This window comes from Chelon labrosus (assembly GCF_963514085.1).
Source record: "Chelon labrosus genome assembly, chromosome: 8".
Lineage (NCBI taxonomy): Eukaryota > Metazoa > Chordata > Actinopteri > Mugiliformes > Mugilidae > Chelon > Chelon labrosus.
The window spans coordinates 11,069,098-11,085,055 of NC_140358.1; the positions used below are offsets into that span (position 1 = coordinate 11,069,098).

Below are 15,958 nucleotides of genomic sequence, written 5' to 3' on the forward strand. Positions count from 1 at the left end.
GTGGTCTTAATGTTGTGACTGATCGGTGTACATGAGGCATGGAATTCATTTTACTGTCACTGAAATCACATAATAGCGTGAGTCGTACATGTAGTTACTTGTGTAACTGGCCAATATACTTTATGTGCACACAGTATCCTTCGTGTGTGAGATAATCCCTGTCTGAAGAGATGTAATTGCATGTTATCATTTGGCAGCACAAACAAAAACAAGAGACACACCATGACTTGCAGCAGACTGTAAAGAAATATAGCCATGTAGCATCTGTGATGTCACACGCCGACTCCCTCGGAGGGAACGTTTCAGCACAGTCATCTCGAACCGCTCTGTAGGCAAAAAAAAAAAAAATGAAAATATATACTGTCCGTTTGCTCAGGTGCAGAGGGACTGCATTAACCGATATGCTACAAAAAAAGTCCTGATGCCTTTTGAGTTGTGACTAAAACTATAGAAGAAAATTGAAAGTGAGTTTAAATGACTTAGATGAATACCAACTGATTAATTGTTGGTGAAAGTCAAATGAATTTCTCCGTACATGATGTATTGAAACATGCCCAGTATGCGTCATCTGTTTCTTCTGCTGATCCAGTGCAAGCCCAGTCTAAGGCATGCTGTCCCAGGAGAATGACCCTGAATGATGACTGTGAATAATGTCTGTTAGACACTGAACCGAGTGAACCTGAAATTCCACTGCTACAAGGAAATATAACTGACATTTTGTTGACACAGTGACTGTGTGATAGAACTCACCTGACCTAATTACCTTAGGTCAGATTAACTATAATTGTAGTGCCCTTAAAGCATAGTAAAGTCATATTTCTGAACTATACCGCTTTCTGTTTTATGACCCTGCACAATCAGGGGAGAGACAGAATGAAAACAATATTTTACGTGACTGCCTCTCGTGTATCTCTAAATCTGTATCAAGTGTCAAAACAGACTGGATGAAGTGGAGAAAGAGAGGTGAGACGTTTATGCTCACCTGTCAAACTGGAAAGGAACCTTCTGGTAACCTTGGCGTGAGTGGCTTACTTGTCTTATTACACCTTAAGCAGCAGCTTTCCAGGCAATTATAGCCCTGATGATAGGACAAACCCAGATTTTAAATCAGTCTTTTGAACATCACAAACCTAATTAATGTTACATAAGATATGTCTGCCTCAACTTGGTCTTACATGTAAGTCATAAGCAGTTGTGTAACAGTGTCTCCGAAACTATTCCACAGAAGACTCCATATAAGACTTTTTTTTCTTGCCTTTAGTGACTCGGAAAGTCATTAAATGTACAGCAAGCTTGCGCCACATCATGGAATAATGGCCCAACTATGAGTTTTATTGCACATATTATGCCTACTTAAATGAGATATGGAGATAGGCATGACGATTGCTCCATCCGTGTACAGTTACGGAAAAATATTTGACTTTGTCTGCCTGAAACAAACACTCCAGCAGGGTAGCAATGAAACAACTGGCTCCGTTTCAAGAAGCTGTCGGTTCCATTGTAACTCTCCGGCCATTGTGTTCTAGCGGTTTGGAGACACAACATACAAGTGTCAGTCTGAGCGTGGCACTCACAGTTATGGCCGCATATCCAGAGGAATGGAGCAGTGCTCAATTGTCTCTTTGTGCAATTGTTGGGAACAAACAACAGTGAGCAAAGAGCACAAGGGCTCCTGCCTCTCTTGAACTGCCCATTCATTTGGAAGCCGAGATGGGTCAGTCGCAGACGTGCCGTGCCAAAGCTGTCCCTCTTGGGGCTAGGCCGCCGTCTCCTAGGACGGTGTGCGCCCTCCGCTTGGCCGAACCGCCTCCGAGGTTCTGCTGCCACTACCAGCACTTCAGCTATCCTGAGAGACATATGAGTTACTCACCCCCTTACTCACCGAGTCTGTTCAAGAGGCCAGATCGGCGGTAAGTGGCGGCAACGGAGGATAGTAAGAGAATTAGTCTCGGATGTGAGAGGACATTGGCATGATAGTGACGAGACATTGAAAGATGTGCATTGTAAAGACAGTTTCAGAGAAGGTGGGTGTGGAAGACTGGCGGTGCAACTAAATGATACAGAGATGTAGATGCGGTGTTTTTTGTGAAATTGCATGGATTGCAATCCCAATCAGACAGAACAAAAAAAAGGTACAGTTTTCATAGTGTCCAGTGTAGCCAGATACTTATTCTGTATATCAATGTGTTTAAGAGGTTGTATGGCATATAAACATTATTTCCTGACATAATCCTTATTTATCATGCAACTGAAAGTAACCATTTGAAATTCCACTAATGGTAAATTCTGAGAACTGCTATGTACTTTGTTTGTTGTTGAGCTTGCAGCACTGAAAGCAGCCAGGGAGTGATATCTTTACCAGTCCTTGGAAAACAATGTCAGTCCTGTCCCACATCAATCTCTGCATACACTGCAGGTTTGGCGCTATGTATCACAGAAAGGAGTGCAACAAGGAATCTAAGGGCAGAAATTGACAGCCTGTTAAATTTATTGAAACATCTCACGAGAAGGACCAAGGTCGTGTGCCTCGTTGCTATTCACGGCTCAGGAGACTGGAGGTGATGTGGTAATAATGGCTGGCTCTGGGTGTCCTAGTGTATGCAGAGAGTTCAGTATTCATTGGCTGTAACCAGTCTTGTAGCTGACAGCTCCCTCTGAGATCGCCTCTGGCTGCAACCTATGGCAGGCCTGTGTATTCTCTGGCCACACTCTGGTACAGGCCATGAATTCATAATAGTGCAGGTGGGGCACGCAGAGGAAAAAGAGGAGGAAAAGGACTAATTTTTTTTTTACAAAGTTTGTTTTTTTCCTCTCAGCGCTCTGCTGTGTTGTGAACATCTTGAATTTGATGTGTCAAAACTGCAAACACTGGAACGTTGGTGGAATATCTCAGCCTCATTCTTCTTCAGCCGCCGGTGCTGATGAATCACAGCGTTATATAATGCGGTTGGCTCTTGCGCAGGGGACATCTGATGGAAACTGTGGCTTATTGCCTAGCTTCAGAGTGACTCATTGGATTTAGCACATGCCAAACATGGCCAGGCAGAGAGCGTTCCTCAGAAATATTAGGAACTTTTTTTTTTCTTTTTTTTTAAAAAGGCAGGATAACTGTTTAGAAACAGGCCAATGCAGTGTAAACTAGAGCTGTTTGCGTGGGGAGTAAACATCTTTCGCTTAAGATTTGTACTGGAGCAGTTCTAAAACTGTGAATAAAGCAGGCAAAACAGGAACGTTACACACACATCTTCCTTCTGCAAGTGGCTCATTAGGTATATTTCACTTGAAGAGTGCAGGAAGGCTCCCCGCTGTCTCTACTTTCTGTCTGTGCATCTCAGCTGAGCCAAAGGCAATCGGCATGACTCCCGCTTCCAAAATGGGACTATCACAGCAGGGCCAGGTAATTCACCTGCCTCTCAATGCCGGAGCCGAGCTTGATATTAAACCTGGCAGTTGTACTGTCACTGCAGGAAATCCGAGACGACAGGCACTAGGGCCCTAATACCCAGTCAATGTGCTTTCTACTTAGCCACGTTAGGGCTACTAAAAGTCAGCCCTTCCACTCTAACTGTTTTGTTACATAACGGAATTCCCTTTTTCTCGAAGAAATGTAGCAGGATCGAGGAATTTGGTTGCAGGAATCGGAACATTTTTAAACGCAGGTTCATTTTTCTAGTCTGGTGTGAGCTTACGCAGGAAATTTGCCCAGAAATGTGTCACTCTATTGCAAACATTTTTCAAATTTAAGCACTCATTATTTTAGAGCTAATAACTTTTTAATACTGCATATGATTGGAAATATGTACTTTATGGAATAAGTATGAAGCAAAATAAAAAAGAGTTTAAACATCCTAGAGTTGGGTGTTTGATCCTCTCAGCAGGGACTTTCTAAAACTTATTGACCTGCTTGTGATGTTCCACGAGTTGGCGTGGTGGAAGGAAAATTATTAAGCAGAGGCTTTCTAATGAAAATGTAATTGGCTTATTATCAATATTGAGTCAGATAATTGCAACAACAAACCGGAGCCTAATATGACAGCTGAGAAGCGCTGGGCAAATTACATTAAAGCTAATAGAACCTGCACAGGCACTTCGGCGAAAACAAGGTCTATTGCTCAATAACAGCCGCAGCACTCACTCGGAGAAAACTGGTGTGGGGGGGGGAAAAAAGACGACAGCAGGTGTGCTTTCTCTGTATCTTCACCAGCTGGCTTCTACAACAAATTGTTTATTGTACTTCGCAAGAGACTCTGTGCGGTTGCCTCGCACGTGGTAACATGTAGGTTCAAAAGACCAACTGAAAGTGCAAGAGGTCATGCAACAGAGAACAATGTCTGGAAACGAGACACTGGAGCTGAAGCAGCCCACTGTGGAGTGGATATTGATTTCTAGTGTCACTATGAGGGCCACAGGCCGCACAACAAATACAAATCTGTGTTAACCTAAAATATCATTGATAGTATTAGACAAATATGAAGGAAAAATTGTGTCTCCGTTGAGAATTTTCTGTATGATTAATTTGCAGGAAAAACTACAGATTGTAATTATGGGAAAAAGGTGTATGGAAACTTCCAGGGAAAACACAGTGTCCATGATGGCCCCAGTTAGGAATATGATCCCATATGCGTATTATTCTACATTTTTACCACTAGAGACCAGTAGAGTTCAGACAAAGCCTGAAAGGAAATTTACCGGGTAGCGCATGGAAAAATACCTTTTCAGTGCACATGTGTTCATATGTGTAGTGGGTGCAGGCTCAGGACATTCCGTTATAGTATGTTCGACAAACAATCAGCAACTCACGAGGACAACATTTTATTGTTGTCATTAATCAAGGACGTGTCCATGTTGATTTTGAGTTGGACAGGCTTGGGCCACGCTTAGTCTGGAACGTAACGATGCAAATGAATCACACAAACAGTGTGATTCATATGGAAATAAAATGGTTCATGTTAAATAAGATAAAATAAGTATTACGTCTAAAACTGCGCACTGCGACTTGTTTATGCAGATCTGGTGTTGTGAAAAGTGTTCAGTCGGCTTTGACGTTTGCAGTTTGGTGCAGTCTGTGCAGATTTCGGTCTGTGGGTTAACTGCAGAGGAAAAGTTCAGTAGCGGGGCAGATGCGGTGGTGCATTTAAATGCTCACCTTAAACGCGGTTATTTGGAGATGGCGCTGGTGTTTACTAACGCGGACACGTGTATTGTGATTCACGAATTAACAGACGAGAAGGGGGACTTTGTGTGTAATTATAAAAGTGCATTTTTGATATCATAACAAAAATAAATAAAACTGAAATGCACGCAGCATAGAATGTAGGCATCGCATGGATTAATTTGCAATATACATGCAGATTTGCGGTGGAAACAATGCATCGTCATTAAATTTGCCTAGATTATATAAGAGCTTCCGCTTTATTATATTTTGTATCATAAAATATAATTATTGCGTAATTGATTAAAAAAAAATACTCCAAGCAACAATATACCGATAGAGTAAACTTCGTGAATATTTCGTGGGCAAACGTATTAATGTTATCTTCTTATCTCGGTTTACTATGTAAAGAAAAACAAATGAATAACAATGAGGCGTATCAGAATCAGGGTTGTCGTTTTTCCCTGCGCTCGGGAAGGCACCATAAAATCAGCCCATTTCGCCTCCCCCCCTCCCTCTCCCCATCAGCTCATTTGACTAATTTATGCGCGCGTCAGCTGACGTCAAGGGGCCAGTCATTCAAATAGAGGCCGGTGGCAGAAATAGTATCAGACAGTCGCTAGTAGAAATCAGCGAAGCTCACACTCACCGACACAGCACTGCGCGCACACACGAGCGAGCCAGTGCATCGCTACTACCCTAAAAGACTAAACAAACCCCGGATCTACACTTGGGTGACCCAACCAGCCGCAAACGTGGCGAGAAGTATAATCCAAACGAGTCTGGTACTCAACATGAGCACGGAGATGTTCGCCAAAACGCCAATGGAGGTGGCCGTCTACCAGCTGCATAACTTCTCCATCTCCTTCTTCTCCTCGCTGCTCGGAGGAGACGTCGTATCGGTCAAACTTGACAACAGGTAAATTTTGCGAAGTGCCCACCGTGTGTCTGCGGACTGTCTGAATTGTGAGCCGCGCGTTCTCCTTCTGCTACAGGCTTTCTATTATGCGGGTATTCGTTCAAAATGAATACGGTCGTAGAAAATTCCTCCAGATTCTGCCGCGTTTCTCGCGTGCGACTGTTTATTCGGACTTTGAACGCAGCGTTGCTTGCCGTTCCACTGTCTCCTACACTTTGTGCTGGTTACACAATAACCTAAATAAAACAGTAATCTAACTCTCAAAGCAATTAGCACGCACGTTATGCTGTACAAAATAAATAAATAAACTAGATAACAACAGAGTAAATAGTTTCCCTTTCTGTTCTGCAAGCTTTCTGTTTCACTGTCGCATAGCAGTGAATCCAGGAGGCACCGGTGTGTTTTAATAAAGTGGAAGATGAGCTGACTAAAAGAATGCAGAAGTTGGAAGTGGTGGTGGTGGACCGTTTATTCACGGCTTGTTTTTCTTCTCTTCTGCAGTGCCTCTGGTGCTAGCGTTGTGGCCATTGACAACAAGATCGAGCAGGCAATGGTAAGTTGAGATAACACACACACAGACGTGGGGGGGAAAACTTTGCACTGCACAGCACAGCACATGCATTTGTTTTGAAAATTTTCAAGTTCCAACTGGCTGATTTCCACAATGCACAGTTAGAATAGCATTGGCAATAGGCCACAGGAGACATTGTCTGTCACGCACATGTGACCTTTCACTAGATTTGTTTGCTAGATTTTGCCTTGGAACAATGACTTGTGTGTATGTCAGCAGTTATAGAAAAGTTATAACCACTGACTATGTGCAGTTTTCCTGTGCACAGTATTCTGCACAAAACCCGTTCCCTGTGAATGCACTGGGAAGCCCCCTCTATGTGAAAGCAGCAGTCTGCTTCATTCATGTGACAAAGTTGAAATCAAGCGCAAGGCCGAAAAGTCTGAGTCTGATAATTCTTGTCTGGTTATTACAGACAGCCTTGAGTGTAGCTTGGAACCTTTATACTAAGAGATCCATGTGAGTGAACAAATTGGAATAGCAGATATCATCTGATGGAAAACTTGTCTGGAAAACCTGATCATTATTCTAGCGTGTGCCTCAGTTTTAACATTGCTCAGTTTTTGTTTTTTTTTTATGTCCAAACTAATGTATCTCTGCTTTTTCATGGCAGGATCTCGTCAAGAACCACTTGATGTATGCGGTGCGCGAGGAGGTGGAGATCCTCAAAGAGCAGATCAAGGAGCTGGCGGAAAAGAACAACCAGCTCGAGAGAGAGAACTACCTGCTGAAGAACCTGGCCAGTCCAGAGCAACTGGAGAAGTTCCAGTCCCGCATCCCAACGGATGTGCTTTTACCCCTGGACAATCAGAGCTCCCAGATGACCCCAGACCACCAGCAGCAACAGCAACAGCAGAGCTGCAACCTCAACACAGGCTCTGCTGTATAAGTGGCTCTGCCTTGGGGCGGGCAGAGCCACTGTCTTCTTCCATTAATGGACCTCGATTTGAAACGTCAGCGTTACTAAATCGCCGCCACCAAGAAACCTTCCAAACAATGAAGGTGATGCCTCGGGGCTGTAAATGATCGATGGGACACAAATGAACTGTTGACTCTGATAAGCACGAAAACAGAACTTTAGACGCTCTGACTGGTGCCATGTCAGGCCCGTCCTCTGATACCGTCCAACTCTTTGTTGTAGTCTCTCTTTGTAGACAGAAGTTTTAAGAATAGAGAGAGGGCTGACTAGGCACAGATGAGTGCTTGCTTTCAGACAAAGGGGGGCTTTCCCTGCCTAGCAGAACCCTTCCGACAAAACACCCTTTGCTCTAGAGAGGAGGGGTGGGGAGGTGTTGATTGGGCTGGCCCTGCAGGTGCTAACTTGGGAAGTGTGGGGCGCTTGCTCCCTCACGAGCCAGAGGAGACCCATCTGAGACGGTCCTCCAAGTCTCAATGAGAACAGCCCCGTCATGTGGATGTGTCCCATCTCAAAATACAAGTTTCAAGGACTTCCAGCCACACATTTCAGCCTCCATAACCAGGACTATACCTGTACCTACAATGTATTGCTCATGTGTTCATGTACATTTAAGCATAACAAGAATAATCAAAAGGATAAGCTAAGGAAAGAGAGGTGGAGGTTAACTCGATGTAGCCTTTTAGAGCTGGTGAACCGCTGCAGTAGACTGATGACTGTACCATGATGATTCATAAATGTAATCTTGTATTGACTGCAGCTGGGGCTTGCTGCTTGTGGGGGAAACTAATCCTGCTATATCATCTATTTTTGTTTGTTATTCAGAACAAAAATCAGCTGTTTGTAACATAGGAGCATTGCACAGAGTTGTTTTTTTTACAGTAATCTAATGGAGCTTATGTATCCGCGTTGTTTGCCTATCTTTTCACAGGATAACTACAGTGTACATAAAGTTGCAATGTCCTAAGGTAAACCATAGTGGAGATGGTTAGCAAGCAGACACCTGCATTTCTTGCTGCAGATGCACTCCTGATTTTTAGCAGCATCGTCCTGTCTCTGGTCCATTTCCTTGCTCATGCGCCCAACTTGCCCAAAACGACGGCATGACAACAGTGCCCGCAAGTAAGAGAGGAACATGTCTGAGCTCAATTCTTGCTGTTGTTTTCTCGCTACCAAAGACTTTTTAATGAGCAAACCAGGACCATGTGTAAGAGAAAAATGAAAAATAATTTCACAGGGAGAAATCGCGTTTGTAGCTATTGCTGAAGTTTCTATGTGTTTTGTAAAGATAACGGTATTGTTGCTGTAAAGTATCCTGAAAACGGTTGTGTTTGGATACGACTGCACATTCGCAATAAACCTTATGTTTACACATTATGGCATGTCGGCAGATTGTCTTTTGTTCATTGACTGAGTCCACATAGCTAAGCACAGATGCACATACGAGCTACCGTCTGGTCTGGAAGTTTGATTCAATAGCGAAATGACAAAAAAAAACTTCATGTGTTACATAGTTTGGTTGCAGAATATTACTATGAACTGATACACTGCACTAATAGGTGGATGAAAAACACGAAAACATATGCATTTCCTTTATGGTAGTGTTTTAGAACATATTTTATGCAATGGAGAGCTTTTTTTTAACATCTGAAATCCAGTCAGGAGGGTACTTACAAGTAGTAAGAGAACCACTCACGTTTAAATTCAAGGTAACCAGGCCAATGTCATTTTTCAAAACTCACATTCTTGGAAGTCACGGCCACTCCATAACGGTATCTTTGAATGTTTTGGAATTTCTATTTAGCCTTGTTAGTGTTTACAAGTTCAGACTGACAAGCAGCATGTGATTTGTAAAATTCAGCACGATGTTGCGGCGAGCCACGAGGATCCCACTGCCACACACACCAATGTTGGCTCCTTGAGATTCTTGAGAAAAGAGAGAAAAAAAACAAAAAACAGTATTGGAAAGTACACAATGTTTTTTTCCCCTAAAAGTCAAAAACAGTGCAACCACTAATGATAGTGAAGTAGTTATAGCGAGGTTGTCTGTGCACTGGAATCTGCCAGGGTGAAAAAATAGTTTGTCCTAGTAGCGTTTTCCTTCAGACGGACTGGCAGCCAGTCAGTGCAGCCTGTGTGTAACTAGATATGTTGTGGCTTCCCCTGGTGCGCAGACTGGGCTCGCATCCATCTATCTATCTCTGAGAACAAGAGAGAGACTCGACTATGGCCCGGAACCACCATCAAAGATCAAATAGCACCGGAGAAAACACAATGTTGTCCCTGTTGCTCCCTTGCACACACTAAACTGTGGTCTCTGCAACTGTTCTGTGTCAAAACAACTGATTCTGCGTGAAGCTGAAGGGCCTGATCGATATACCTGCTCTGAAATGCATTCTGCATTTAATTAGTGACAGGAAGCATGTGCAGTTTATTGACCGAAGAGGACATTTATTTAATGGTGGACTGGGGCAGGTGTTTATTGGCTCTTTTGCACAAGATAACTGTTGTCAGTCATTCTATCCGGAGCACATTGTGTACGTCAATGAAAGAGGCTGCAGGGAAGGCTACAGCAGAAATTGGTACTTTAATCACATTTGTGCTAATGGCTAACGCAGCATTAGCACAGAGGTAAAATAAATCAGGCAGCTGAGCTAGCTGGAAGCTCACTAAAAGAGAATTAGGACTCTGGCTTCATTTACTAACTTTAACAATTGTTCTGTCATTCTGTTTTCTTTAGCAACAATAGAATTTGTTTTAATCTGACCAACCAATCACAGTAGGAACGACAGTTCCTGTCCTGTTTACTTCGTCCTCAGTTCCATAAGGTTATGCAGGTTTCATATGATGGAAGCACTAAGCTCCAGTTCAGAAGTTCAAAATGACAGAATCTACATTAAATAGATGTCTACATTAAACACTGAGCTCACCCTGGTGAAATATATCACCAGCTGACGTGTAGAACATGTACTCATTCATTCATTTGTTAATGAATAAAAACTCACATCCGTATTTGGCCTCGAACAGAATTTGTAAAACAGTGCAAAAACAGAGAGTTAAAGCATGAGTGATTCCTCATCACTTCCTATAAAGTACAGTATTAAAAGCCTGAGAAGAAGCTTCAGAAAGCAGGCAGCTAAGAGAAAAGTTTGTGTTGGATTAGTGTTATGCAATTCAAAAAAAAAAAAGAAAAAAAGAAAAAAAAGAGAGCGGGAGAGAATATCTGTTTCAGATGGAAATCCGGGGGTGGTGCCGGGATAAGATCTGCTCTGCCTTAGTGTGGTTGGGTTTGCATGCAGGGGAATAATTTGCTCTGCCTGCTTTTCATACAGACATATACAACTTGTATGTTTTCGGAATGTCATTAAATTTAGAGTGTAATGAATGCATGCGGCTCCGCGTCACACTGTCACGCAACGCCGCGCTCTGCACATTGTTTTGTAATAAGAACAAGAAGACGTTTTGATTTTATATATATAATATAGTTGCAAACTGCTGGTGCAAATGGTTATGTAATATAAAAAGATGTGCCTTTATTGGTCTCGACAGGGGAAACTATTTCAAGGGAACCACACATTACACAATTTAATTGATGTCTTTCTTCACACCATGCGTTTTATCTGTTAACAGGGTACGGAGAGCTCTATAAAGTGGATGTCGCGGTTGACCTCTGAGGAAGAGAAGGGCAAGAACAAAAAACAATAAACATGTTCATTCAGGGGTTTGTTGCTGACTTGGTGACCTGTCACAAAACTGTCATACTTTCTGCATTTTGTTGAGTTTGTGTCGGCATACTTATCGTACAAGTGTTATTTCAGTGAGGGATATTCAGTTCTGTGCATCTTTAACTGTGTGGACACAATCTGTTCGACAGTCTGAAGGCCCTCAAATGTACAAAGTCCAGCCATGCTGACAAAGAAGGCGTTTCACCACGGACACACAGGCTGGTTGGTTGGTTGTGACTGTGTCAGGCCTGTATAATCAAATTAAACATTGACTAAGGCCAACACTGGATTCTATATGTGACATGATGGACCCCCACAGTGATCCTCCAAGCTATTAATGTTACGCAGTCAGATTACTGAGTGTGGCATTCATGTGGATGTTACTTAGACATGTACCACCCACCTAGACCAGACCAGGCACCCCCACCCCATAGCAATGACACTCCTTGATGGCAGCAGCCATCCCCAGCAGGATGCAGCCTGACACAGACACACACACAAAAACGGTTTAGGAACAACTAAATAAAACATGAAAAACAGCGCAAGGTGTTGACCTGGCCTCCAAATTCACTAGATCCCAAACTGACCAAGTATCTGTGGGATGAACTGGAACAAGTCTGATCCACAGAGGCCCCTCCCCTCAGCCCATAGGACCCAAAGGCCCCCACTAACAACATTCTGTTGCCAGACACGACAGGACACCTTCAGAAGGCCTATGTCCATTCTCTGATGAGTCACAACAAGGGAGACCTAGACAATATTAGGAAGGTGGTCACAATGTTATGCCTGATAGGTGTATTTTGGGATATCTTCCAGGCAAACTTTAATCATACTTAAGGATGTGTGTGGGTCAATTTTCTGGAAACAAGATACGTATGTATGTAGTTGATCTACACTCGGGGATTTGTAAATTGAATTTAGTAAATCTGTTCTGATCTGACTGGTGGTAAATTAGAGTTGTGAGCAGTTTTTCTGTGATAAAATGTTTATTTTTTTTTATGTTGTGATGTAACTTTACCATTAATAATCACATGGAACCTGATTTGTTTTTCAGATCGCCTACTTTAAGATAAAACATCCAATAAATACAACATGTTAAGCACTGCTCACATCTTAACCATCAAAAGGGATCACCTGAGATCTGAGATGTTCCCGTCCACAGTGTGGTGTGTCAGCTGCGTCTGCATCCCAACTGATCAAAGCCTCTTCAGGAATGTGACCAGGTCAGGACATCTTATTCATAAAGAGTAAAGGTCAGGAGCCACTGGTTTCGGATTTACCCCGGCTCATGGCACCACTGCACAGCAAGAGCCTGCACATAATTTAAAGCCTCACAGAGGCAACCACCTTCATGTGACACATGGAGGGGGTCATGGAGGAGATAGTTACATAACCTGAACAATACAGAAAATGTATTGTCTCCCATGTATGTAAGAGTGGTCACCAATCACAAGGCTGTCCTCTTGATTGCCCTACTTTTGCATGTTATACATAATTTCTAGAGAAGGGGAATTAGGGTGTGGCCCCCAGTGTGTGCACAGACTTTCCAAATTGAAACGCACACAAGAGCAGGCGTGTTATTCTAAACACTACAGTTTACTACAGTGACATGCAGTGGTAGTTCTACAAACACCCATCTTTGATCTATATTTAACATCTTGTTCAGTATATGTGACGCAAGCTGAAAGAATGCAAGGGAATACAGTAATACATGGTGGGAGGTTACTAAGACTTCAGTAATTGTCTGCAAATGTATGAGGCCGTCTACAGTGTTGAGTTTATGGAACGGTTTACTTCAGCGGGGTCTAGGCTTGTATTACTTTCCACCACAAAGACTGTTTAACAGTTATTTGGTAAAAAAAACAACATTATGCAACTCTCCCTCCCCCTTCCCCTTTGAGTTCTTGTGTGTTCCCTTTGTGTGGTAAACATGTCTCATCCTCTGTTCCAGTTTTGGCCCATGTGAACGGAGCTGTCAGTGGGCTGCAGGAAGTTTAAGATGTATAAACAGAACAGGAAATAAACTCCAGACAACCTTGGAAAAAGATTCGTGTTATGAAGAGCCGGATGACAAATAATGATGGTTTGACACTGAATGTCATGTGTTACACGTGGAAAAAAAATTGTAGATGTAAAGCATGGCGGCATCGATTCACAAATTTAATAAATTTTAATGCAGGTTTAAGGGGGCGATCCATTACAGCACGTGGATATCGGCACAATGTTCCCAAATCCAGGTTTAGTCTCTTCTTATTACGTGCTCTGGGCTGTAGCTGGACAACAGACGTCAGCAACACGCATAGAAGAGTAGGCAAACAAATGGTGATAATAAGCATTTGTGACTTTTATTTTTATGGTAAGATAAAATAAGTTCATTTTACTTTTGGCTTTCAGTTCATATATATCAAAAAATAAACTGGGGAGGGAGTATGTCTTGTGTTAGGACAAGCCTGTACAGCAGAGAAAAGACTCATATAGTCACATTAATGCAAAAGCTTAATTTTAAACATATTTTGGGGATAACAGCATTACATTTTGAGTCACATTACGCATTGAAATGACATGAAAACACTGAAAAGTTAGTTTTTTTTTATTCATGACAGCGGACGCTTGAGAAATTGGCTGATAATGTTAACAGTAGCTCTGCTCTATGGATCTAAAGAACCCAGTGAGTCATAATGAGTGTGACAGTGAGCCAATATGCACAACAGGCCTAGGTCTTTTCACTGCCGACATCTTAACTTTCCACAGTGGGGAGAGCACAGGTGTATCATCAGTGACGGCTGCATTCCACTCAGGGGAGGGAGGTCCCGCTTTTGTGCACGCTGGTTCACTGTCATGGCTTACTGGGACACTTAATGAAACTGACACATCATTAATTCCACCTGTGCCTTCCCCGCTGTGACAACTCAAAACATCTGCTGTGAGAGAGATAGATCCCAGGACGGCACAATCTATAAATCAAAGCAGCCCCGATTCAATACGATACATCTCGATATTGAAACTTGTACGCTTCCTGAAGTCTGTTTTATTTTAAAGCCATGAACACACTTAGAAGTACTAAGGCAAATGTTGCGATAGTGACTTCTTCTGTGTCCCTCTAACCTGTTCCTTTTTCTCTGAGTGTGGATGGAAGCGGCTGTGCGGGACTCAGAGCAGAGCCACATGCAGCACCTGGACCTCATCATCGCGATCAAGCCCTGTACAAATACTGAGCTCGAGCGCTGCCACACTGCCACATTGTAGTCTCCGCTTCAGCCAGGCCTGCACTTCTGTCCCCGTTGTCCTTGTGTTACCATGTCTGTGTTTGCCCCTGGGTTCACAAGTTAAGAATCTCGCATAAACTAGTGTGCAAAGGTTGCTTAAATAAAGAGCAGCTCTGGGATGTTTTATTGGTTCCGTTAAGGTCACCAGCTTGATATTTGTCACTGGCTACATTTACGTAGACGACGTTTCTTCAGCCTGACATAAATAATTCTGATCTTAAGGCCCAACTTTAAATAAAATAATCTGATAAGAACCCGAAACATAAACCACAATATAAACCTTCAGACTAATGCCCACTGTGGAGAGCAGAATTTATTGGAAATATAACAAAAAAAAGTTTTCTATCCCAACTTTAGTGACACTGAATTCAGAGAAAGGTCACCAAGAGAGACTCACGTTTCCCGGGGTCCTGCCCACATTGATTCTGGCATCATTCGTCTTTTCAAACATTTGTTGTTGAAAAACTGGTTGTTGTCCCACCACGAATCTCATCACTTATTTGATTTTTACCCCTACGTGGGGACAAGCATAGGTAGAAAGGGTTTTTTTTTTTTTTCCCAACCAGGGAGAAATGCTTTATTTTGACTAGAATACTAGTGTCCAAAGATGTAGCCAGTGATCTTCAAGAGATGAGGAATGAATACACCAGGTACTTCTAAGGAAGGTGTTTTTCCTGTGACATGTTAGTGATCTAGAGCAGTCAGTAGTGACTTTTTGCCTCGTCATAGCAGAAAAAGCACGTGTGGCTCATACAACTAACAGTAACTTCATTCCATCAACCGCCTCTCAGCCATGCTCAAGACCAGAGCCCTGAAACTGGAACATAAATGTAATTATCATACTGTTAGTCATTAGCAATATCAATTACACGTATGCTTTTTACAATGACATGTATAGGCTTGTTAATAAATAATAAAAACTTTTTTTCTACATGGTTCCTGCTGGCCATCTCAACGCGTCGTGACTCAACAGAATTTAACATTTACATTCCATCTTGTGCATATTTACTCAAATAAACCACAGTGTAATCTGAGACAGGTGAGAGAATTGTCTTTGTCATATTCATACTTTTTCCTGGTTGGTTATGAAAACATCCGTGGAATTTGCTTCAGAATATGTTTAAAAGAGGATTTTCACTGTATTCTCATCATGTTACATAAGCCGTGGCTTCTTTCTCTTAACTTTGGTGCGGCATCAGTTTACAGTCGTGTGAACACTTAGCAGTTTCCACACTGATTTCATGGGGAATCTCAAGGGAAGCCTTGCGGAACGAAGAGCGGACTGATGCACGTCAACTTGTCCCGCTGCTAATATATCTGTTGAAACTGTCTCCCGCTTTGAAAGTCCGTGACCCGTCATTTGTTGCACGGGCACAGTTGTGGGAGACTGACGGAAAGTGGCCCAACAG

General features: G+C 42.6%; 1 protein-coding gene across 2 annotated transcripts in view; it reads left to right on the forward strand.

Annotated features, from left to right (window-relative positions):
- The window catches only part of tsc22d3 (TSC22 domain family, member 3), a 32,293-nt gene extending 23,358 nt beyond the window's left edge, over nucleotides 1-8,935 (forward strand). Inside the window, exons 1-3 of one of the 2 annotated variants that reach the window (XM_084550398.1) lie at nucleotides 4,971-6,071; nucleotides 6,573-6,624; nucleotides 7,256-8,935. In XM_084550398.1, the coding sequence (XP_084406524.1) occupies nucleotides 5,947-6,071; nucleotides 6,573-6,624; nucleotides 7,256-7,531 (453 nt within the window). In that variant the 5' untranslated portion in view covers nucleotides 4,971-5,946 and the 3' untranslated portion in view covers nucleotides 7,532-8,935. Of the gene's footprint in view, nucleotides 1-4,970; nucleotides 6,072-6,572; nucleotides 6,625-7,255 lie in introns of those variants that run through there. The other variant, XM_084550397.1, reaches the window with a different exon arrangement.
- The last annotated feature ends 7,023 nt before the right edge of the window (nucleotides 8,936-15,958 follow it).